The sequence below is a fragment of the Trachemys scripta genome, chromosome 3, assembly GCF_013100865.1.
Source record: "Trachemys scripta elegans isolate TJP31775 chromosome 3, CAS_Tse_1.0, whole genome shotgun sequence".
NCBI classification, from domain to species: domain Eukaryota; kingdom Metazoa; phylum Chordata; order Testudines; family Emydidae; genus Trachemys; species Trachemys scripta.
This window is the reverse complement of record NC_048300.1, coordinates 96,854,578-96,880,761: the sequence shown is the minus strand read 5'-3', so window position 1 is coordinate 96,880,761 and position 26,184 is coordinate 96,854,578. Positions and strand designations below refer to the sequence as shown.

The 26,184-nt window shown below is 39.9% G+C and overlaps 1 protein-coding gene across 2 annotated transcripts in view; it reads left to right on the top strand.

The window, feature by feature from the left end:
* Positions 1-24,652, top strand: part of GRM1 (glutamate metabotropic receptor 1) — a 260,224-nt gene extending 235,572 nt beyond the window's left edge. Inside the window, exons 9-10 of one of the 2 annotated variants that reach the window (XM_034765470.1) lie at positions 9,632-9,716; positions 20,850-20,984. In XM_034765470.1, coding sequence (XP_034621361.1) covers positions 9,632-9,692 — 61 coding nt within the window. In that variant the 3' untranslated portion in view covers positions 9,693-9,716; positions 20,850-20,984. Of the gene's footprint in view, positions 1-9,631; positions 9,717-20,849 lie in introns of both variants that reach the window. The other variant, XM_034765469.1, reaches the window with a different exon arrangement.
* Positions 24,653-26,184: the final 1,532 nt, after the last annotated feature.

Here is a 26,184-nt window from a genome sequence, read left to right as displayed (position 1 = left end):
AAAAATTGTGGTCGTGCAACTGTGCCACGATTTTCCCCTAGCAGGACATTTGTCGTACTTGAAGACCCAACAACTGATATCCTGCTCCTTTTGGTGGCCCCAGATGCGCCGAACCATACAGTTGTTCATTGCTTCCTGTGATGCTTGTGCCCATGTCAAGACCCCACACCATAAGCCCTGTAGTCTTCTCCAGCCTTTGGACAGCCCATCTCAACCCTGGGCAGCCATCGCTGTAGATTTTATCATAGAATTACCAGAGTCTAACAAATTTATGACAATTTTAATGGTAGTGGACCACTTTACCAAAATGGCCCACTTCATCCCTTGCACAGGCCTCCTCTCTGATGAAAAGACAGCCCAATTTTAGATTAGCCACATAATCCATCTCCATGGCCGTCTGGAGCGAATCAGGTCCAATTGAGGGTTGCAGTTCATGACCCAGTTCTGGCACAAGGCTCTGCACCTGCTGGGAGTCTGCAAATGTCTTTCCTCTGCTTTTCCTCTCCCCAGATTCAGAGAGCCAACCAGATTCTCAAGCAGTATCTGCAATGCTACATCAGTCATCACCAGGATGACTGGTCCTCACTTCTCCCATATGTGGAATTTTCTTACAAAAACCACAAATAATGCATATATGAGTCAGAGCCCCTTTTTTTACCAATTATGGGTACTATCCTCAATTTTACCCACAATTACCTGCAACACATCCACCTCAGAATTGGTGCAGAGTATTTGTCAGGCCCAGGAAGAAGTGAAGGAGCATCTGGAAAAGGCAAAAGTGGACTATAAGTGGCATGCAGACCAGCATCAACAGCAAGGCCCCACCTATGCAGTAGGACAAAAAGCATGGCTCTCCATGAAGCACATCTGCACTGACAGACCTGCTCACAAGCTTGACTTTGGTTGCTTGGCCCTTTTCAGATACTGAGACAGGTTAATCCAGTCACTTTTGAACTCCAACTATACCACTCTCTAAAGATTCACCCAGTGTTTCTGTATCACTTTTGAAACCCTACACAGAAAACCCTTTCCTTCACAGGACCCAGCTACCTCCTCCACCAGTACAATTACAGGGCCATGAGGAATATGTAGGTCATGAGATCCTGGATTCCAAACGTAAATGAGGCAGTTCCCAGTATCTTGTCAGCTGGAAGTGGTATGGTTCTGAGGAATGCACCAGGGAGCCTGCGGAAAATGTATGTGCTCCCACATTTGTGCAGGTGTTCCATAAGAATCACCCTGCAAAGCCTGGTCCCACATTGCTATGAGGGTGCCCCCTGGGAAGGGGCTGATGTCAGGGACCACAAGTTTTGAACCGTGTTGCACAGGACTGTTAGGAGCTAGTAAGCTCCAACCTGCCACCCAGTGACCTGCTAACAGTTGGTAGAATAAAAGCTGGACCCCAACAGAGGACTCCAGTCCTGGAACCTGACTGGTAGAATGCTGTGGGTCCTGATTGGTCCACAGCTTCTATATAAACCCAGCACGGGAACAGGAAGTTGTCCAGGCACCTGGGATCTACCCTGCTCCTGCTCTCACTCCCCTGGCTTGACTTCCTGATGTCTGACTTGTGGTTGTGATCTCCAGTTTGTCTACTGCTTCTGATTCTTGGTATCCCAACCTGGCCTGACTCTGGTTACCGATTTGTGGTTCTACTGTCAGGTTAGTCTCCTGCTTCTTGACTCTTGTCCTCTGACTGTGGACCCTGGCTCTGATCACTAGGTCTGGCTGCTCATGACTCGGCTGTGACATACACTCAGCCATTTGCTCCTCATGAGCTTTTTAGTTTGCTTTATCATGTGAAGGTTGCATACAACTTGCAGGCTACTCAGGCAAATGTTTTTAAACCAATGTCCAGACATCTACATACATTTGTGGCCATGCTGCACGTGGGAATTTCTTTAGATCTAAGCTAGTTTAACTGCTCAGGGTAGGGTGGCCTCACTTCTAAACAACAACAAAAAGGACACAATGGGTGAGTTTTCCCATTGACTTTAGTTAAGCACGGATTTCATCTTTCTCTCTTTTCCCTCATCCTTATCTTTTTTTCCTACTTCCTTTGCACAGTGTGCAGTATATTATTTAATCGTGTCTGCAGTACACCCCGATCCTTTTTCCTGAGCATCTCTTTCCTATCTGCAGGCATTGCCTCGGTTTTCCATTCTTTTGTTTTCTCTCTAACTCTTTCCAGCTCTCTTCTGTCCTCCATTCAGTAGCGCAGCCAGAGAGTAGTATGCCTCCTATTAACCTTTATATTCCATAAGAAAGGCCAACAGATCAATAACTGGCATAATCAGTTCCCTTTGGCTGACCTTAGGAATGCACTTGTGAACCGGGCAATAGCACAACAGCTACATTTATTTGCAACCTCCTTCAAAGCAAAACAACACCATTCCCTCACAATGTAATCCGCAGCTGATGAACCCAAGCTTTGCATTATGGTTTATTTTCATGCTCAGTGGTGTCGCCCAGCTTTATTCCTGAAGGAATCAGAGAGAGAAGGCAGGTGAGGAAATAGCTTTCATTGGACAAGACCTTTACTTTGTGGAGCCAAAGCCAAGTGAGGTATCCTCCTGCAATTAGAAAAGGAAAATCTCCCCCCCTCCCCCGCCCAACTCCTAAAATTGGCCTTTTTGGCTAGATAGGACAAGAAGTCTATAGAGCATATGTGGGTCAGCCATTGAAGCTTGTTTCAGTTGGACTGGGTCCTTTAATTGAAAGAGCTGTCATATAAGACCAAAATTCTTTTTATTTTGTAAGTTATTCCCTTATTTGAAAGTTCCCAGACCTGAGCATTTTTACCACTTTCAGCTTCCTCCGCTGATATTCACAACTCCATTCTCCCACAGGAAATAAAGTGAAATAACCAGAGTCTTACAGATGCAGTCTGGCACTTGCACAAGGAGATATGGAAACATTATTTCTTTACATCATGCTCTCTCTTTGTTACTCTTGCGATATTGAATCACAACATTTAATTTTACCTATAGGCTTCCTTATGGCATTAGACAGCAGTACATCACAGTGATGCATAGATGTACAATTGCATAGAAGGGAAAGTTTCACAATTAATTAAAATACTGCTTATTTACTGAGCTGGGGGAAGCAGACACAGCACTGTGGAATACCTAAGGAAGTCTATCATCATTTTGGCGTAAAACTCGCGTTATAATTTAAATTCTTACTTGACTGGATAGCTTATTTCTTTTCTTTGTATTTCTATATTTGTTTGTATTTATTATGGATCACATTTTGATTCCACAATAGAAAAATACAGTCATAACAACCCAATTAAATATTTTAATTTGGTATGAAAAAATATACCAATTCAGTAGTGACTTACATAGACAATTGTTTTTAGCTTTACTAGGTGCTCAGGTACAACAGTGATGAGCAGACTAGGTCTACCTAGTACTAAGAATCTCATGCTATTGCATTTAAAATCCAGTCATCTTTGGCCCAGTAATCAGTCTGTAAATCTCATAAAATCAGGATTCTTTGTGTGAAGCTACTAGTGTAATCGTAGTTTTGGGAGGGTCAGAAATAACATGGAAACAGACCCTGCTTTCCTGTAATTCAAAAAAATTCAAACAGAATCAAGAGTTGAAATACAAGGGTTTATGAAAACTTACTTTTAAGATTTTTAAATTTGAGACTGCCTTCTATCTCCTTCCTCATCCCCGAAGGTAGCACGTTTCATCCCTGTGCTTCAGTTATTCACATATTCCCAGAAAAAACAAGTATAACTGTGACACATTTCATGAGCACAAGGTATTTCATGTACTAGTACTTGCTAGAATAAGCCACGCATAGGAGACTCCTCAGATGTGTAATCAGTAGGGATCTCTCAGCCTACGTGTGATTTCATACAACTTTCAGCTAACTTAGAGATATAAACATAAACCTAACACTGAGGATACCATCTGAAATTGTGACAGTCTCTAGAAGATAGTGGGTCTATAAAACAATGAATGGAGTACACTCCTCCATATGCTATGTAGTGTTATTTTTTAACCTGTGACAGATGTAGTTTGAATAATGTTCTTATTTTAAGTTGTCCTAGTATAATTCAATGCAAGTTACTAACATAACTTAGCCTTCATGTTATTTAACTCTGTCAAAACATGATGTATGAGACAACACAGATGGCAAGATCTTATAAAAATACATGGGGACTGAAACATTTTTTGTGGTGTGGTATGTCTCTGAGTGAAGTGAAAGGCTCATCCACAGAGGCATGCCACTGTTTTAAAGCCAGCTTGTGGTGGGACTTTCTCTTTCCTGAGAAGCATGCCACATGTCACAAAATGCTGCAAGCTTAAATGTTTTACTACAAGAGAATAACTGTGATGAGCCTTTTGAAAATTTGTGATGGAACAAACACAAGATGAGAAATCATGGCTACATATATGATAGGCCATAATATTTCCTGGCCGAACTTATGCTGTTGTCCAAATTTCTGGCAAAGATTTTATACTGGTCACATAAAGTCAATCTGAATCCTGTGATGCTCTGTTTTACAGAGAAACAGATACAAAATCCATTCTGGATTAGACAGCTGAATGAGGCACATGGTAAACAGAAAATGCATGTGAAGAGACCCACACAGGAGCGGCGCCAGGGTTTTTGGTGCCCTAGGCGGGGGTCCTTCCATGCTCCCGGTCGTCGTCGGCAATTCTGCGGCAGGGGGGTCCTTCCATGCTTCTGGTCTTCAGGGCACTTCGGCAGCGGTTCCCATAGCGAGTGAAGGACCCGCCGCAGAATTGCCGCCAAGAGCAGCAAAATGCCGCCCCCCCAAATCCTAGGTCACCTAAATGGAAGCGCCGGCCCTGGACCCATACATGGGTAGATTTGTAAGTTGATCAGTGCTGTATTTTGAAGAAGTAAAGCTATAACAAACATGCCTGTTGTCACAATCACACAGATCTCCTAAAGCAAACATTGCTATTCAGTACCAGTAGGTGATACCCTTATGGGCTCTGGCTACACTAGGGAAACTTTCTAAAAGTTTCTCACCATTATTAACATGGGTTCAGCTCCATCGATATTAGTGTTACACTCCCAGACCTTGAACTGTGTTAAACGCTGGAGTTTTATTACATTTAATATCTAAAGAACCCAGACATAGCTTGCACGAGCCCCACTGGGTCTCTCCAGAGAACACAAAAGGCACCTTTTTGTACATACACCTTTTGATCCAGCACTGGCAACCACATGTGAGGCCTGAATCTCCTGTGTGGTAAACGTAAACTCAATGAGCATACTGCCATAAAATTCAGCATGCCTCACAGCCTGTACTTAGGAAATACCCAGGGTTTAGGCTGAGAAGGGATGGTGGGATCAATGTGCAAACAAAAGCACCTGCCTGGCTCTAACAAATACTATTTATCAATCCCTCACATTCACAAGCACCCAACTGACCTCCAGATGATCAAAGGAAGAAAATGAACAGTGCGAAATTCTGCCACTCTTGCTATTTTGCCCTTTGGGAGTGGAAGGAATAATAGGTCTCAACACTGAAACATGAAGTGATGATTTAAGTCATGATGTTCTGACACAAAGGGGATATTTTCCCCTTTACATATGAAATTGGATATTTGTGTTTTTTTAAAAAAAAGCTTTTGACTGATTCAGGACCATTGATTTGTATGCAGAGCTTACCCAAATAACAGCTTGATATTCTCATTGTTACCCCAACACCCTATCCTCTTTTTGTTTACGGCACTCACTTGTTTCAAGAGAGATTTTAAGCAATTTGGGGCAAAGACTGTGCCTACCTGTGTGCTTTTGATCAGAGTGAACCTAGAACTCATTCAAATAGCTTCAATGACAACTAGCACAGTGGGTCCCCGCACCTGACTGCACCTTTGGATTAAACCTGGGCAACATTTTTCAGATGAAATTATTTACACACACACACAAAATGCAGATTTGGTGACCCAAAAATGTTTTGCGAATTCGTGTCAGTTGCCAAATTGTTCATGTTGAGGGGAGAGGGGAGGAGAAATTTCAAATTATTCAGTTTTGTTTCAGAGTTTTCAAAACTGAACATTTTTTTAATTTGAAATGTCTTTTTGTTTCAAAACTTCCTTCAATTAAAATAAATAAATAAATGTTAACAAATGCTCAAAAATGAAACAACATTTTTTCGGTGGGAGGGGGAGGCATTGGACTAAACATCTTGTTTGACCCAAAATTATTTTTATGGATTTTTTTTTCACTTTTGAGCTTTCCAAAAATTCCAAAATAATTTGTTTGACCTGAAACACTTTTGCTGTTTTGTTTTGTTTTGCTTTTTAAATTGCCAGCGGATTGAAAAATCCATAATTTGCACGTTCTTCTTTGGATGCTACTGCAGTATATATGATAAATAATAACAATGCCCTGCACATTAGTCGTCTTGGATGCAGGACAAATACATTCAGATTAAGGTATGTTGGATTAGTGGAGATAGTAATTCCTGAGTTGTGGGTGACTACATCAAGATTCACAGCTATACAGAAATAAAACAATCACAGATAGCAATTTACACTTTCCTGCAATCTTGACACAGCTGTTTGACTCATGGGATGATTAATTTACGCTTAAGGAAAAATATAGTGAGAAAAGCAACTCTTCTGTCAGACCCATTCTTTGAAGCATATTTTAACAGACCTGTTACTTTTCCTGAATTCTGAGCAGCTGGCTAGAAATATTCTTATGCTTCAAAGAACTTTAGAAGAACTAAGTTAAGCAGTTAATGGACTTCATTCAGGAACCCTCTGCTCTGTTGGGATTCCCTCCAAGACTTCCACTTAGCTTATTCAGAACACCTTGCCCAGTTCTGGGAGAACACTTCATCCAGTTGTCTGGGATTTCAAACATTCACTTCAACTCCAGCTTGTCACTCAGGTTAGTTTTGTAACAGCTTTTTGCCCATGCTGGCCAGGCCCAGATGGAGGGGGTTTAGGTATGGGGTGATACCACAATTCCAATTCATGTCACACACCACACAGTTCATATACATTTTTCTGAGCTATTAACATCTATACTTCCTGCACCTACAGACCAATCACTTTGCAGATTGCGTAAGGCAAGCGTATTGGTTCAGGGTGTTTCTGCCTACTTGTTTACTGTAAACATACCCACAATAGTTAGTTGTTTCAGCCAATACTTCTTCGGGCTTGTTCGGCCGTTACTTGTTCAAGCGTGTCTTGTTTTATCTTAGGCCTACTTGTGTCAGCTAAGCAGCCCTACATGCTCTATCATAGGCTTCTCTCTGATAGACTCTGTGCTAGTGGACCCCTGTCTGCATTAGATAGTATTTTAAACACCTTCATTATGGTATGGCAACTACTCATTTTAACACACAGTAGAGCTTGTTCTTTATCTACAGGATATTTGAATGGCTGGTGAGTATCTATATCTTGCAGTGGGAGACTAGAGCTCTTAATAATGGTCTTTTAATCATGGTGTCACAGTACAAAGATGGACAGGGTACCAAATTTTTTGAAAGAAGATATATGTGATATAGGGATCATTTGGCTTACACTGAATATTGCCACCACTTTGGTGGAATATGGCAGCCTACTTAACAGTGTCAGCAACACTGCACAACAGTTTACGACAGAATTGAAAGGAACACACCTTTCCAACAAAATGTAGAGGGCATTTAGGGGGTTGTAATATCTATTTTTGATCGTGGGACACACAGCTCTTAAGATGGCCCAGCCACCATTGGGACAAAAGAATAAAGATGCTTTCTGAATGTATTAGGGAGATTTTTGATTGGGTCTGGAAGTCTGTACCCTTCCCACTTTTGTATATGAGGAATTCATTGCAAGAAAATATCCCTAGAGTGTGAAAATGGGAAAAGTCATCATGAGGATGTATCAGGGTAGGAGGAAATATAGAGTAGAAAGAAGATTCAAAAAAATCCCCCAAATGATAGCGAAATGTCTAGATTAGATCCAATAGAATCAGTTGCCTCAAAAGCAACTCGATCCCATGCCACACTTCAAAGTCAAAGGAAGTTTTGATATTGTTTTTAATGGCGTAAGACCAGATCCTTTTGTTTCATTGTGTCCTCTTTTGTATACATGGTGTGCATGCTGAAGCAATACATATGATGGGACTGTATTTAGAACTAGATTTTGGTCTCAAATAATTGGTTGCATATTGTCAAATATCTGGTAAAATCAGCCACTGTGACTGAATATACTACTGGTTCTGATTTTTAACAAGGCAATCAGCAATGAGGCATAATTCACAATGTTGTCCACTAAATATAGCAATTGGCTCTGCCAATAAACCAAGAAAATGGAAAATAATTATAGAAACGTTGGTTGTTCTGTTAATCTGAAGCTCTATAATCTTTGTGAATTTAGTAAGGTGAAGAAGAGGTCACAGTAGCTAAGCTCCCAATTATGATTGGCTTGAAATTTCCAAATCTCAGGGATCTTGTCATTGCTGGTAAGAGTTTTAATTATTCAAGAAACTGTACGGTAGATAGTTTGAGTGCTGAGAAATAGCTCCATAGCAAATTTTACTTGCAATCTATTTATAATAGCATGGAAGTAATCTCAAGGCATTTACAGCCCCAAACCAAGTATTCATGCATTGCTGTATACATCACTCCGTGGTACTGTACATCAGTGTGTTGTGAGAAAAGTTGATTTTTTTTAATCGTTAGAAGCTGAACTGAATATGCAGTATTTGTACATGCCACTCTTCGACCCTTTGTTATGGGGATAAACAAGGATATGGCAAGTGCTCACCATGACTTTCTCGTTGTGGACAAAAAATGCTGAGTTTTGTTTTGCATTTCATTTTCAACCCAACTAAAACTTTTTGCAGAATTCTGTCCCTACACTCCACTTGCAAAAGTACGTGAAATTTTTGTGGAAGCATTTTTTTTCTTTTCTTGGTTCTGTGAAAGACAGCATGGGAGCTTACATCTGCTTTTGTTAACTATATAGCACAGCAGGGAGAAGAAATGAAAGAGCAAATTGCCTTCCATTATCTGCAGTGTTAACATCCAAAGCGACCAGTTTTCAGTTTTGAGGCATTAAATCATCTAAGAGAGCCTAAACTTTATGCCTACCCTTCAAAAGCACGGTTATATCCATGAGAAACAAAGATCCACATGTAAGGAATACCAATGACTATTTACTGTAGCCAGAGTGAGAGAAAGGTAACACTGAGAAAAGCAAACTATTGAAGTAAGAGCCATAGAAGAAAAGTATGAACTAAGCATATACTTTTTTTTAAAAAAGCCTATAGTAAACCTCTTAAAGGATAAGAAGAGCATACTGCTCCTTTTGTACCATTGGAGAAGGCCAGGGGAGAGTTTTCATCGAAGACTAAATGCACAGCAGCATTGCCATCTGCTATTTAAGTACTTATGGTATCAGTAGAGAGAATGAGTATAAACACCATGAGAAGCCACTTGAAAACAAGTCATGCAGTAGCAAAGGAAAAATCTTTTTGCAAGTTGCAGTACGTCACAAAATAAAGTAGAGGAGGAGGAATGGCAAGATCCAGAGAAGACTGGGACTAGATCAGGGACAGGCACCCTATTGAGTGGTACAACCACCATGTGTGTACATGTGTATAACCACTCACTGGGTGTCTTTTTCTTTTCAATCTTCAGGAAGAGGCAGCCAGAATTCTCGCCCACCAGCCAGTGTCCGTCGGCACATGTGCAGCTTTGAAAAATCCCACACTGCAGTGAATGTGTAAGAGAAGCTGCATGACAAATAGCGGTTTTACCCCTTGCTTTCTCTTTCTCATGGGTTTATCGTTTCTAATAATGGGACAAATGTGGTGCATGCCATTAAGGATGGGGAATTTGCTTATGTGCCCTGTTTTGCACAATGCCTTAATCTGATTGTCCATACATTCTTTAGAGGACACGGTTGAGTAATTTTTTTAGAGCTTTCATTTTTCATTATCTTCACTTTTGTCTGTAAATGCCTACTTACAAGTTTGCAAATACATATTTCCATACTAATTTTATCTTTTTTCCATTTAGCCAGCATTTTTTCTCCCTTTTTACCATTTTGCATGGAGTTGAGATTATCCTGTGTGCTTTTGACAACTTCAGTTTCTTTAGTGGCTGACTCATGACAAGACATCTTTGCTGTGCACTGCTCTTGCTAACAGCACTTGTTAGTGAACTGCTGCTATAGAGCCAGCAAAGAAAACATAAAACACTGGTTTGGTGGGACTCACAAAAATAGGGAAGACACGAGGAGCTTTGTATAAATGAGATCTGCAGGATCTAGCCTATAATGGCTATTGGGTTTTTAAAGTATCTCTTTAAGGCAATGACATGAGAATTTTTTTATTCTGCATCTTATTTTTATTTAGAACCCAAAATACTGTAACAGTTTTATGGTTGGTCAGATTATTAGCTATAAACCTTTGCAGTAACCCTCTAAGCAAATATGAGACTATTGTTGAAAATATGCTAGCTGTTGTGCAAAAAGTCTGTGGTCACTCCTAGCCTTTTCCTTTATAACCCTGCTTGCTGCACCAGGGAAGACAGCGTAGTGACTAGGTGGAAGTCCACTTCTTATACACTTGCACAACAATTTTGGGCAATATACAAAGCTACTTATAATTGGGGCTACAGTTTATCTCCACCATCCTGTCAGTGAAGTGTCATAGAATTTAGCATTCCAGTGTTTCTGTGCGCCTTTCAGGAGTCCATACTACTGACAAGCAGCACTAATGATAGTTTTCAGCCCTCTGATTTGTCTAGTAGAAAAAAATATGGTATGGTGCATCAGATACTGCAAGAGTATTTTGATGTAAATGGTGATGGTATTGCAGTGTTTTGTCAGCAGCCATATTTGCCTCAATGAAAGGCAAACTTTATAAAGTCAATTTAAGGATTGGCACAATATTTTCTCATCAACTCTCACTCCAAAGATAACATGCCCTTTTTTTCTGATCTAGAACAAGTCCTTCAAAGTCCCAACTGCACATCAGGGAGGATTGATTAAGAAATGGGAAGATTGATATTGACCTGCCATTAGGAGGCAAATAGAGAACTGTGCAACAATAAAAATTCTAAAAAGTGTACAAAGGTGCACTATAAAACTCTGCTATGCAAGGAAAGGCAGCAGCTTTTTTATCTTATTTTTGCCCCTTTTTAAAAAATAGTAAAAAATATCCTCGGCCAGTATAAGTCAGGAGACCTACCACTAATGGAAAATCAAAAAATAAATGAGCCTTAAAAATGGCTTTTGGTGGTAATAGGTTAAGATGGGTTCATAAAGAGCAGATGATTTTCCTGAAGGGCCCCTCTTTAACTTCACCAACTCCCAGAAATTGAAATAAAGCAATAAGTACATGTGTGAATTTGAGGTCCCCCTTTTTAAAATGGAACCTTTAACTTTGCAACTCCCTCCCTTCCAGTTGTATGTAAACAGTAAACAGAGACCTGCACTTTTTCTTGATCTGGGCCATATCTAGCCTTGGGTATTTTGCACCCAGTTACAACAGCTTAGGAAGCTCCATCCCATATCCTAGAGGGAACCTAGAAATGCAGGGGCATAAAAATTAAGCATAATTAGACATATTATTTTATTTGGAAATTCAAAGAGTTTTGGGGTTTATTTTATCCAGAGTCACTCAACCACTACTAAAACTTTCAGATACACCCATATCACCCTGACTCCTTCTCGTGTCTGATTGTTTACATAGTATGGTATATAATACCACCATTTTAAAAGTGAGGTATTCTTGTGGCTTCTACAATCAGATTTTATAGCTTCTTGTGGCAACCATGTTGAGTTTGCATTCAAAACGGTGACAGAGCAGTAAGGGCAGCTTAGAACATATCTGACGGCCCTTTTAAGATTTCTTTAGTTAAATTTTGAAAAGGCAAAAGTCAGAGTATCCTGGAGAATCTTGCAGGTTAGAGATGAAAAAGACATAGGACATCACCTAGTCCATCTCTCTCCCAATGCAGAATTGTTCCCCATGTTGTCCAAGCAAATGTCTGACTCAATCGGCCTTCACCTTTTCTGTTAGAAGACTGTTCCACATGCTAATAGAACTCACTATCAGGAAGTTTTCCTGCTATTAAGAATGTCATGCAGTCTGAAGTGGCTCATAACCATGAGTGCCAACCTCAGGGTAGACTGTCAGAAACAGGGCAGACTCCCCAAACTGGTGGCATGTTCCATAAATTATATTTCACCAAGCCACTAACAAATGTGAACTCGTGGATGACTAAATCAGTCTTATCCTGGAGTCCCAGCCAGTCCCCTTAAGCTCTCCAGTTTATCTTGGAACCCAGGCAAGCAGGAGTCAGTGATAAATGGTCACTTTCCGCAAAAATCACAAAATAGTCAGGTTGCTCCCAGTCCCAAGAGAGCAGTCACTTACTCCAGATCAGTTGGTACCCTAAATCTTACACCAAAGACAACGCCTGTACCAATCCTGTAATGAACTATTTTAAAGGTTTATTAACTAGGAAAAAGTAATGTTATTTACAGGTTAAAGCAAGCAAACATATGCACACAAGTGAGTTGCAATCTAAATCCTAATAGTGACAGAGTTGTAGTGATCTGTCAATTCAAAAGGTCTTTCCTGGGGGATCTCTTGCTTCAGTTTAGAGTGTCTGGCTCTGTGAGAGTTCAAACAGCAAAGAGACCTTTATCTTTTACGTTTAGTCTTCCAGTCTACAAGACAAGCTCCCTTGCACATAGCATCTCCAAGGTATAATAGGGCCATTTCACCAGTCCTTTGTGCTGCAATGTTCCTTAATGGCCCATTTAATCTTGATAGCGCTCTTGAATGGTGGTGGTGGGGACAATTCCCAAGCCTGGGTTCACAAGTTCAGAGTAAATATTTTCAAAGTTATAAAGCACAGCTTACATAGTTTCTTATAGCATGGAATACTGGCATTACAAGTGAGAATAATGTATCACTTGTCTAAACATTAAATACAGTCTTATAAGACTAATACCTATTTTGAACAAAGCTAACATACAGGTGAGCTGGTTTGGTTTCCAGCTATGAGTTTGTCAGTTCTTACCTAATGCCTATGGCCTTGGCCAGAGCTGACACTTGGTTTACTAAGCAACAGATGCATCTGAAGAAGTGAGGTTCTTACCCACGAAAGCTTATGCTCCCAGTACTTCTGTTAGTCTCAAAGGTGCCACAGGACCCTCTGTTGCTTTTTACAGATTCAGACTAACATGGCTACCCCTCTGATACTTGGTTTACTGGTGTCACATAGCCAAAACTGTGGCTTTTGCTAATTTCATCCCATGGCTTTCAGCTATATGTTGCGGTACCACACTACATAATTACTCCCGTGCTTGGTGGTAAAGCCCTTTAGATATTTGAAGTCTGTTTCATGATGTCTGGCCAACTTATGCATATTTAGCTATCTTAATCTTCCTTTATATGCCATCCTTTCCAGATTCTGATAATTTTTGTTCCTCTTCTCTGAAACCTTCCAGTTTCTCCATATCTTTCTGGTAATATGGTGACCAGAACTGATTTGGTTTTGCACAAGAGCCATAAAAGACCCATTGGAATCAATGACAAAACTCTTATTAACTTAAGTAGTATATGACTGGTCTACAGGAAGTGACTGTTACTTCCATGCTCCATGGCAGGGGTCCCCAACGCGGTGCCCGCAGGCGTCTAAGTGCGCCCGCATACTGGTCGGCTTTTTTTTTTGCTCTGCCGGCAGCACTCGGCTTTTTTATTATTTTTTTTGACGCCCGCCAGATGGAAAAGGTTGGGGACCACTGCTCCATGGAGTGATGCTTTTGTATATGCAAAGTCCATAGGTATTTTTCTATCCATGTCACCTTGCAAATTCATGGCAGATTTGCTATTCAGTATCAGCCCCAAGTCTTCTTTAACATTATTGCTTTCCAGACCTCCATCTCCCACTAATGTTAAATTATCTTTCCTCAGCTGTGTTATTTTGCATTTTTCCAAACTGAGCTTCACTTAGTTATTTTCTGTCTATTTCTAAGCTCTCTAAGTTCCTTTACGTTATCTCCCAGTCTTAAACGGTGTTCTCTGCTTTTCCCATTTTAATATCAGTGGATTTCATTAATATGCTGCTTAGTCTCTTTTCTAAACTATTAATGGAGATATTAAATATGAACTGAATCAGCCCTAACTCTGCTCCCCATGGTATCCCATAACTTAATACATTGCTATAGTTAATGGCCTTTTAGTCAGTTTTAAGTCTGTGATGATGTTACTAACCAAGCCAATTTGAATTCATTTTTAAATTCAGGTTTTATAAGCAACAGCACCACACACTTTTACTAAAATTTAAACTTGTGGAGCCAAATTTTCATCTGGTGCAAACCGACCATTTCATTTATGTGAAGAGACCTATGTTGATTCACATCACTTCAAGATCTGGCCCATTACGACTACTGCATTCCCTTCATCTACTAACTTTGCAGTCCTGTCAACAACAACAACTTTGTCTATCAAGAGTTATTTTTTCTAAATTTACTCTAGTTATTGCTCATTGCTCAATAATCCCCCAAGTAGGACCTGTTCTTTCTCTGCACTACAATTCAGAACTTTGTTGTGTTAGTCAGAAATCTAGTCAAAAGAAGAAAATCTGGTCAAAAGGGGAGGGATAGCTCAGTGGATTGAGCATTGGCCTGCTAAACCTAGGGTTGTGAGTTCAGTCCTTGAGGAGGCCACTTAGAGATCTGGAGCAAAATCAGTACTTAGTCCTGCTAGTGAAGGCACAGGGCTGGACTCAATTACCTTTTGGGGTCCCTTCCAGTTCTGTGAGATAATATATGGAGATATACCTATCAGATTCACAACAAATATTTTCACAAATGAAAGCATTGACTTACTTTCACTTTGATTCACTGCTCTTTGTTTTCTTGAGTATTTGGAGGATTTGCCTTGTATTCAGGAAAAATATTCACAATTCTGAACTTTTCATGAATTTTTAGCACAAATTATTTCTCAGAAATGCATAAGTAATTATTCATTATTATTCTTTAATATTTGCTATCCATCTTGGGAGCTGAAACAATGCCCTGTGATTTAAGTGACACTCACACTTAAATAACACTTAAGTGACACTCACAGTGTAAATAAATAGTCAAAGACAGCAGTTCACAAACAACCCATAAAGTCTGGACATTATTTGGTGAACCTTCCCAAACAACCAACACAATTATAGGGCAAAGGTGCATTCACTCTTCGCTAGACAGATAGTTGAAAAGAGGAAGTGGTCTTGTATTTCAGGTGAAGTTGATTCAAACTACTAAAAATGAATGCTAGTGATAATAATTAGCAGTCTGCACTTCTTAGCTATTAACTAATTAATCCTCCCAGCACTATTGCTAGTAAGTAAGGTCTTGTCTGCACACAACTTGGGCCACTTTAACTATACCTTACCCTTAAACCAGAACAACACACCCCTAGGGTGAGTACACTTACACTGGTATAAAAGTGCTTATACTGATACAACTTATTACTATATGGGAAGGGGAATAAGTTTCACTAATATAAGCACATTTTACACCAGTGTCCACATCAGGAGCTGTATAGGTACAACTAATTCGGTAGAAAACAAACAAAAAACCCACATCCCTAACCAACATAGTGATTGATACCCAGTACAAAATTTGTGTATAGACCAGGGTTAAGCCGTATAATATTGTTTGACAGACAGGATAAGTAGTGCAGAGAGGCTGGAAGACTTGTCCAAGTGAGTCAATGTCAGAGCAGGGGTTAGAATTCAGTGATTCTTGGCTTGTGTTCCCACACTCAGACCACTAGACCAAGTCTCTCCCTAGACTGTACTTCGCCAGCCAGGGTCTGAGTTTGAACATTTTGTATATACCCACTTTTTAATCAAATAGTTTCAAAGATATATTTAAAATAGCCCTCTAAATTACATAGAACATTAAATCTCCCATGTGCATGGAAAGCAATTTGTTTTGTGCTACAAAAAAAAAAAGGAAAGGTTAGTTTAATTTACTAAACTTCCAGAAATGCCAGTGGGAGGTTAAAATCTGCTCTAATTATACAGCAGCACAGAGAGTACTGGAGTCAGACAGTGAAAACTGTTGTGACAGTCTCTTATTACTGAGCTAGAAATTACATTGTAAATGGACTAAAACCAAAATAGTCTGTGATTTCCTCCTCTTGGTGATAATCAAGTACACTAAACAGACAAAGACCTGAACATGTGCTATAATGAGATTTTGACAGCATGTATCTACCTCACTCTTGGGAAAACCCCTTTATTAGGTTGAGAGAAAGAGATGAGCCCATAGTGAGCATGCCTCAAATATCAATCTTGCAGAGAAAAGCTACCAGATGTGGCCCATTAGGTTAAGAGACTCCGGGTTTCATTAGGCCAGAGTCAATATTGCCAAACTGGGATACAAGATTTGGAGATGAGACTAATGTTTTTTTCCTTTGTCCCTTATCCCCTTTGATGCCAGAGATACTTTACTCTAGAGACTATCTTGATGGAAGGAGCATTGTGAACGATTCATTGTCCTGACGTGAAGGAAAGCAGAGTATGTTCTGCTAGCCTTCCTAGGATGGGAAAGACAACTGCACTAAGAAGAGACTTCACTTGCTATATAAATTGCTTCTTTAGGGGCTGAAAGGGCTGGTAACCTGTACATGAGGGGTGTGGTGGTAACCCTTGTACAAAGATATCTGCTTCGGCACTGTCCTAGAATAACATCCCTCCCTCGCAGCAGGGTTAGTTCTGCGATATAAATGGTCAAATGGCCCCAGCTCTGCCACTAAGGGGTTCTTTGCTTGATGATTGGGCAGTAGCTGACATTCATCTTCTGAAATGCTGATAAGACAATAAATCAAAAATAGAGAAGGTTTGAACTGTCTCAGTACCTTGGATTTTGGTTTGGGCCTATCTTTTATTGATGGATTTGATAGCCATGTCTCAAGCTGCATAAAAATAATTCAGGATTTATAAATTCATAGAGTTTAAGGCCAGAAGGGACCATTGGATCATCTAGACTTACTTGTATATCACAGGACATTACATGTCACCTAGTTGCCCCTATATTGAGCCCAAAACTTTTGTTTGGCTAAAGCATATGTTCCAGAAAGGCATCCAGTCTTGAACTGAAAACAAGAGATTGAGAATTCACTGCTTCCCCTGGTAGCTTGTTCACATGGTGAATCATCCTCACTGGTAAAAATGTGTGCCTTATTTCTAATTTGAATTTGTTTGGATACCGCTTCCAGCCGTTGATTCTTGTTCTGCCTTTCCCTGCAAGATTAATGAGCCCTTCAGCCTAGTTATGAAATTTCCTGTATACTAGTAATAAATCAAATAATACGAGGCATAGGCCAAATCTACTGTATTCCCATCCCAGCATGATTAGATACTCCCCTTCTCCCCTGGGTGTTTGGAGAGGCTAACAAATCAGGGCTTTGGCATATTGCGGGGAGAAGCAGAGTGAATTCCAAAGCTAAGGATTCAGAAAATGCATGTATCACCTTCTCTTAAACGTAGAGGGATCAAGCCCAGGTTCCTTTACTGATTATATCTGTAACAATATCAGACAAATAAAGAGGCAGTCACCCATGAGACAAACCATTTATCTTAATATATCTATCTATATGGTTCCCATCACCGTAACATCACTCAAAAACATTCATGAATTTATCTTTACAAATATAGGGAATTATTATGCATTTAGTAATCAAAGCAAGAAGAAATTTAGGTGACTTGTCCCAACATCACACAGGGAGTATGCAGAAAAGCTGGCATTTAGGGCTTATGAATTAAAACTATCACTTGGAATTCTCTGTGAAAAGATATTGGCAGCCAGTGCAGCTTATGGTGTCCAAATTACTTAACAGAGGAGCATATGGAGAACACACAAAAAGGAAAAATCCTGGGGTTTATTCCTAGAATACACAAATTGCCCAAGACATATCTGATGTGGAAAGGAAGGAGAAACTGCCGCTCACTCAAAACATATCCCAGGCAGTAAAGCACAAATAAGCTCATCTTAGTTGTGTCAACAGGACATGCGTGAAATTGCCTGAACATTCAGCACAGAGACAGTCTTAGCTGCAGGGATTTAGAGAAATGGTATTCAGAAGATATGTTGTACTGCGTAGACATTGCGTTAAACCTGTAGCTCCTGGATGATTCAAAGGGCTTTATGTCATCAAAATCTTGCAAAGCACTGAGCTCAACCTGATGACTAGCTCTTAGAAGGGTTGTTAGAAAACCTGCAGTTAACAAACAATAAATAGATTTGATTAATTTTCTTGTCACCAAACCTACTACAAACAGCAACTGTGCAAATAACAGTTCCGTTTTGAGGCAAAACTCAGTGTCATGCCCTTGGGTAAGGGAAAAAATGGGCTGTATATTGAAAAAGTACAGTTGGAGTAGTGATATCATCATGGTCAGCTGTTGAGCTTCACAAATGGGGTCTGCAATTTGTGGGACAGACCAAAAATTTACCACAGGACTGTGGTGTGTTCTGCTGTCTGAGTTAATTGATTTGTGCTCAGCCATCTGTGCCTATTCTTAGGCCAAATTAGAAGAGTAAAGTACAGTGTTCTCTCTACTGGTCTGGTTTGGGGAAAAACCCAGTATACCAAGGTTTTTTCCTCTTTCTGGCAAAAGATAGGGGGGGCAGAAAGAAAAGACCCACCACTCACCTTTGGAACACGTGTGGTCAGAGAAAAGAACTGTAAATCCTCCTCCTAGCCACAAGGGAGTGTCACCTTAAATCTCTTTAACTCAGTTCTCATACATTAGGTGATTACTGTGCAGCATTAAGATTGTGACCCTTAAAGTGACACACCATATCGGAGAGGACCCTTACTCAGTATATTTTTGACAGCGCCTATCCACCGTTCATCACTACAGTTCTTTTTCTTAAAGGCTGAAGTTTGTATCACCTCTTCTGAATAGTCTGTGTGAAGTCTAAAACGACAATGGTCATAGTACATTGTTTTATCAAAAATAAAAAATCAGAAAAACCAAAATAATTATATGCATGAAATTTATATTTTTACCCTCAACAAAAGCTAGTCGACCTCTACCTCGATATAACGCTGTCCTCGGGAGCCAAAAAATCTTACCGCGTTATAGGTGAAACCGCGTTATATCGAACTTGCTTTGATCCACCGGAGTGCGCAGCCCCGCCCCCCGCTCCCCCCGGAGCTCTGCTTTACCGCGTTATATCCGAATTCATGTTATATCGGGTCACGTTATATCGGGGTAGAGGTGTAAATATAGGCCCTATTAATGTTGTTTCAGGAAAATAAGCAAGACTTGCATTTTTATTGCATTGATGCCTGTCTGGTCCAGTTTGACTCTTCCTCACCTTTGACCCTTCTTTGTAGGCAGTAGGTCAAAAACAAAGCCTGTTTACAGCTGTCTTGTGTGAATGACATTTTCAGTTATACCTTTCAGATTATTTTGATCTGCACCTGCATCCTGTCACCATTCCCACAAATATGGGCTCCAGAGCAGGGTTTCTGGAACAATTTGTATAGTGGGGGTGCTGAGAGCATTGAACCAAACTGTAAACCCTGGATATGATGGAAGCCACTTCAAGCACCCCTAGTTCCAGCTCCTATGCTCCAAAGAGGAGATAACACTTCGACAGATAACATCGCATCTAGTCAGAGTTATGTGCACTCTTGGGGAGGAGCTGGTGGTTGTGGTACATGTAGATAACAATGACGTTGGGAAAGGTATTAGAGACCAAACTGGAGGCCAAATTGAGGCTGCTAGGTAAGAGATTAAAGTCCAGGACCCTCCAGGCTGGCATTCTTTTAAATGCTTCCAGTTCCGCATGCAGAGCCAGTTAGACAGGCAGAACTGCAGAGTCTCGATGCGTGGATGAGATGATGGGCTGCAGGTTGCCTACCACTGGGCTAGGGTTGCAAAAGGTGAGCGAGATGTAGTAATCTGTCAGCATTAAATGCCTTTTCAGGGCTTACCCCAGGCCAACCCTGGGAATCTTTGCTTTTCTGTTTCTTTGTTCCAGCCCTTGTAAGAGTCCAAACAGCAAAGAGATGAAAAATCTTCCTGTTAGCTATTTTGATTTCCCTTTTCTGGCATTCAAATCAATGGGATGAGGCCTGGTGCATATACTTCTCCATGGGTGGATGGGGCAATTAACAAAGCTTTAGTCCTATGATGTCCCACTTAATTTTGATAGGGCTCCTGGATGGGTGGAGAGAGCCACTCTTCCTGTCTGAGTTCACAAATCATAAAAGTGTAGCAGAGTGTTGGATTTCCCTCTAGGAAGGCCCTCCAATCCTTTAATATCTGGGACTTTTAATGTATGTCTAAATTTGGGAGAGGGAGAGGGAGAAGGTGTTGGCTAACAGGACAGAAAGAGTTATTAGCAGTACCTTCTGCTATCAATATTTTAAATGCCAAGGGCTAAGACTGTGGTTTGTTTTTCTTCCATCACTTTGGAAATGTTTCATGTAAACAGCAGTCAGCATTAATTAGAACTCTGCCTGTTATTTTTCCCTGTAAGATCCAGCAAGCAAACTTAGATGTAAACCAAAATAGCTGCCATGCCTAAAATTTGGGTAACCTTTCCAGTGCCCTCAATGTCAGGTTTTCTGTTTTGGCTGCAGGATCAGTAGCTGGCAGGGAATAATTGGATTCAGATGCAAAGTGTGGTAATTGCTGCTTTTAAGATAAATCATGGTTTCTCTTCATAGTATTTCTCTGTGCCTGGTTCTGAGATTATCTGACTAGCAAGGGAACCGATTAATGAGGCAAGGCAGCCAAGTATTTCTCTAGGCTTGTTTGTTATGCTATACATGTGTGCATATTGTAAATGCAAATAAACCCATCTTTATTTTATTCATAGTTCTAATGGAAAGTCTGTGTCATGGTCTGAACCAGGTGGAAGACATGTTCCCAAGGGACAACACATGTGGCACAGACTCTCAATGCATGTAACGAGCAAGGAGACGGGATGCAATCAGACAGCAGTAATCAAGCCCCTCACTAAAAGTTACCATGGCCAAGGCAAGAGCCTGACTTTTTCAGATATCAGCAGTAAGACTCTCTACAATGTGGTGGAGGAAGAAGAGAGCGAGCCAGTGCGCTTCAGCCAGCCCAGCAGCCCTTCCATGGTGGTGCACAGGCGGGTGACAGCAACACCCCCACTTCAGGCAACGGCAGAAGAGACCAACCTGTTCTTACCTGAACAGCCCCCCAAGAGTCTGGTGCTGCAGCAGAGATATATTGTGGAGCAGGTGCAAGGCGTGGTCAACAAGTTTGCCACCGGCATTCCTGACTTCAACTCTGTGATTCCCATGCCCAATGCAGGGAATGGAGTGAGGGTCCTCTACCAGCCTCCACTGCAGCAACAGCAGGTTCTTCCTCTCCAGATGGCCATTTTCAGTGAAGAGCCAGTCTCACCGCTGGCTGACGAGGTGGAAAGCGAGAAGTTTAAGCTCATCCAGGGATATGTATACGAGAGGCCGGAGACCACGGAAGAGGAGGAGGAGGAGGAAGAGGAGCGGGCGACTAGCAAACTGACTCTGGAAGACTCACCAGCACTGACGCCTCAATCTCCTTTCAGAGATTCGGTGGCTTCTGGCAGCTCGGTGCCCAGCTCCCCAGTTTCAGAGTCAGTGCTCTGCACCCCCCCAAACGTGACCTATGCTTCGGTCATCCTGAGGGATTATAAACAAAGTTCCTCCACCCTGTAGAATGAGGATTACATCAAGGTGTGAACAAGGAGGATTTTGGCTGCTATCAACTGGAAATTGCTGGTGGCGGGAGGGGGGAGAGAACTAAGACGTGTGGGTGGGGCAGCATGAGAAAGCAGAATGTGATGTTATATGTGATGGGACAAAAACTGTAACCTGCACTAAAAATGATCTATTTGAGGGCTTAAATTATTTAGCTGTTAAAAAAAATAATGAAAGTGTTGTACTTTGAGAAGACAATAGGAAATTCTGACAAAGCACAAACCCAATAAACAACTTCTATAGCAAAAAAAAATGAGTAAACATAAAAATCACTCACACTCACACACACTCTTGGTAATGCTTGGAAATGACTCTGGATAAATGCAACCATGGATAAGTCATTAGCACATCTCATGGCTGTAATTCTTCATCTTGTACAGAAGCAGCAGACGCAAGAGCTGGAAGGGGCAGGGTGTGGCAGGAACAAGGGAAGAGATCTCTGTCTGAGAGTTTATATTTTTTCTGGTTTAGTAGGTGGGATAAAGTGCAAATGCAAGTCACTGTAGTGGTCTGTTGGGGAAAGCAAAGATAACATGCTGACATACGATTTTAAAAGAATTTTGTCAGAACAATCAGTTGCTCACATAGATTTTTTTTAACTTGTGCTGATTTTGAAAAGGGGCCAGGATAATCGCAACATTTTTTGTGATGAAGATTCAAGAGGTCTGGTTAAAAGAGCCTTTGTTGTAGTACTTGTAATGTTCTGAGTACTAAGAAGAACTGCCCTTTTGTATAAGATTGCAAGCCATGTGGCTAAACTGTTACATTACATTTACAGTAGCAAAATATTTACCAACTAACCTTTCATAATACAATATATTTGCCATGTGATTACATTGTTTTTTGTGTTACTATAGGAACAAATACATCAAAAATAACTGTATACTTAAAGCAACAATTACTACTTTAAACAAAAAGGCAATTCTTTATCGTGAGTCATAAAATCCATTGTAGAAGCAAGAGAATGAGTGTAGGTGGTGTGTGTGTGTCTGTATAGTATGTGTGAAATGTAATGTCTAATAACTGCCACTGGAAGATTGTCTTACAAATATACATGGATATTTTTATGTTCCAATCATGTTTTATAGCATTGTTACAAATATACTATAGATCTTTGAAAGTTTGTATGCTGTGCTAACACATTTTTCATATATAAGCTAAGACGGTTGTTACCCTTATAATAGATGCTTTATTTTGCAGATATTTTATTATGTGGAAATATGCTACTGATAACTAGTGCTTTGAGAGCTTGTTACTTTAAATGTTTGAAACAAGTGTGGTTAACCAAAATAAAAAGTCTGTTTTAGAAATCTTGCACATGCCAGTATTAAAACTATAAAGGCAAGACTGGAAAAAGTATTTAGACCATTTCTAGTTATTTCAGATAGTTAAAAATAAAATCATATTGAGACAAGAACTTTCATCAGTGCTTAATGTGGATCTACACAAAGATCCAGATCTATTCAGATCTGTCCTTTACCTCTCAGCCTCTTCTACTTACACGTCTTATTCCCAGTGTCTGTGTTTTTTCCTTCCATTTCCATTTTGCCTGTATGGTTTTCCTTTCTGCTCTTTTCATTTTTAATGCTCATTTCTATGCTTCTCTGTTTCTGTCCTTCTTCACACCCTCTTCTCTCCACATTTCACACATTTGCCAGAGATGGGCCTAAACCAAAACCCCGCCCCAAACATTCTTAAATGTTCTGGGGTTCAAAATGCCGATCCAACTCTTGTGGCTTGAGTGCATCAATTCAATGAACTCTGGTTTGTTTGGTTTGATTCGGTTCATTTCATTGCTTGGTTTTTGTTTTTTATATATTTGATATTGTGTTATATAGGCCACTCATATGGAGCAGACCCTCAGCTGCTGTAAATTGTCATAGCTTGATTGACTGCAGCTGAGGATCTGTTCCATAACTTCTACACTTTATTTTCTCTTGATATTTGTGAAGTGTTCTTTTCATGCCAACATAATTACATAATTGCTTTTTGTCATAGGTCTTGTATGTTTTCTGCCAGAATTATTCTGAATTCCTCATATTTATACTTTTTTCCCCTTTTATTTCATTTTTAGTCTAAAAATGCCTGTTGCCAGTAATCAATTCTTCTATTAAAGTGTTTGTTATTTTTCTATCTAATTATATAGCAGCAGCATTAAAAGAATTGGCTGGTACCCCAAATCAGATCCAATATTTAATCCTTACTCTTTTCTTTTTATGGTATTTCTTTCAATATGACTTGTTGCCAATTACTATTATCATCTTGATGTGAAAAGCATGAATTGACTTTGCCCAAAGAAACGACTACATCTTTGTCGAAAGATTGAGGTCTCTGGTCAAACCTAAAGATGGCATTGGGTTTGCTGGTTTGTTTTTGTTGGCTCACCGTTTTGTTTTTTGTTTTTTTAAACTGTAGATAGATTAAAGAAATAAGAAAAAAATGCAAAGATTTGTCTCTTGATAAGCATACTAGCAAGGGATTATATATTCTCATACCTATTATTACTGTAAGATGTTTTATGTTGCTACCAATAGCAACAGGGCTAGTGCTTTGAAGACATGAGTTAGATAAGACAAAATGATTGCTAGATATATAGATATGTATGCCTATGGCAAATTTTTGGTTGTCTGAGCTAGCTGATTTGAACACATTAAGCACTGACTTTACTACTGTTTAATCATAATATCATGAGTAGGAGTTTTCTTGAAATTCAGTATAGTAGCTCTACGTTTGTAATTGTTAAAAACTGTAAACATACACATACATAAAGTGTATCTAAAGGGCAAGAACTCACCTTCGTGTATGTGGTTGTACAAGCTATTAAGCTTCCTGTAAAAGTTATTTCTTTTGGCCTGTCAAATGCTTGATTAAAATGGCCTTTTTGTCAAAATGATCTTGATGATGCTGTATAATAAATATTTTCTATTTATTATTTTAAAAGATTCTTAATTTTTGTTTCATGAGATAATGAAAAGTTTTGAATGTACATGTCCAAAAAAAAATCTGAGCTTTTAATCAGTGTATTACAGTAACAAGTTTTTGTGTGAGAGAGACTAGAATGCCTTAATGCATACAGGTATTGATTAAGCTATGTTTAAAAAAGAACGCTATTCTTCTTACTGGTGAAGAACAGGAGCATTGGGTCTTGGGCTGTAGGTTGTAGAGAATATTTAACTGGGAATGGGTAGGCATCTCTGCCACCCCATAGGATCAGTCCAGAAAATTGTTAATGTCAGTTTTCATGGGTCTCAGGTTCTTGCATATGCCAATTCTTTCACCCCTGAAGCAACCTATTCAGAATAAAGGCTTGTCACAGAAGCCATAAAAATGCTATGAGCTATGGGCACCAACTTATATCAAACACCTTACTGCTTCCTGTCCTGCAATGCTTAATGTTAAGATCAACAAACTTCTTGACTCTGCCAGTGACTCAAGTGGCTCTTTAATGCGTTAAGTGACTCATTAGTTTGGGATTGATGAGTGAGTCACTTAAACATCAAAATGGGAGCATGATAAGTGGAGCGGTGTGCATAATGGATTTTTTGGTTTCCTGGAAATTCCAACAAATTGGTGAGGAAAAATTGTTTCAGGTTGAACTGGAAACAATTGTTTTCTAAATTTTTGGCAAATTGAAAAGTTTTTAAAAAAAATCACTTCAAGTCAAACAGAATGTTTTGATTGTTAGCATTTAGCATTTTTGAACTTTTTAAAAATGATTTTGAAATTTCTAAACAAAAAGTCATTTAAATAAACTGTCAAAATGAAATGTTTTGACTTTTTTCCCAATTTTCTTATGGTTTGGGGTCTTTTTCTACACAAACAATTCAGTGAAATCAACATGAATTTGGGAAACATTTTGGTGTAACCAAACCTACTTTTTTTTTTTTTTTGGTCAAAAAATGCATCAGCCAAAAATTTTCACCTAGTCTAATAAGCAACTTTTGAAAAGCATGAGATCCTCCAAACAAAGTAACTGCAAAGGTATGTCCACACAGCAGCTGTGAAGTGTGGTTCCCAACCCAGCTAAATATACATCTGCTAGATTTCCTTGCGCTAGTGCACTACAAATAGCAATACGGCGACAACAATACAGGTGGCAGTTTGGCCTCGCTACCTGAGTACATACCCAGAGGCCAGGTGGGATTGTACTCAGGCAGCCATCCATGCTGCTGCAGCCACACAGCTATTTTTATCCAGTAGAGCTGGCACATGTATGTCTACTTGAGCTAGGAATTGCATCTCCCAGCTACTGTGTAGACATACAATAAAGGTGCAAAGCATTGCTCTTTTTCTCTGTACTCTTGGCTATGTGTTTTGGGGAGGGGTGGGAGAGAGCATGAATTTGGCAGACTGGCCTGTAGACTGGGAATATATATTTTCAATGACTTTCTGATTGGGGCCTGACCCTGCAAGCACTTACTGTAGTGAGGATTCTTGCTGTGA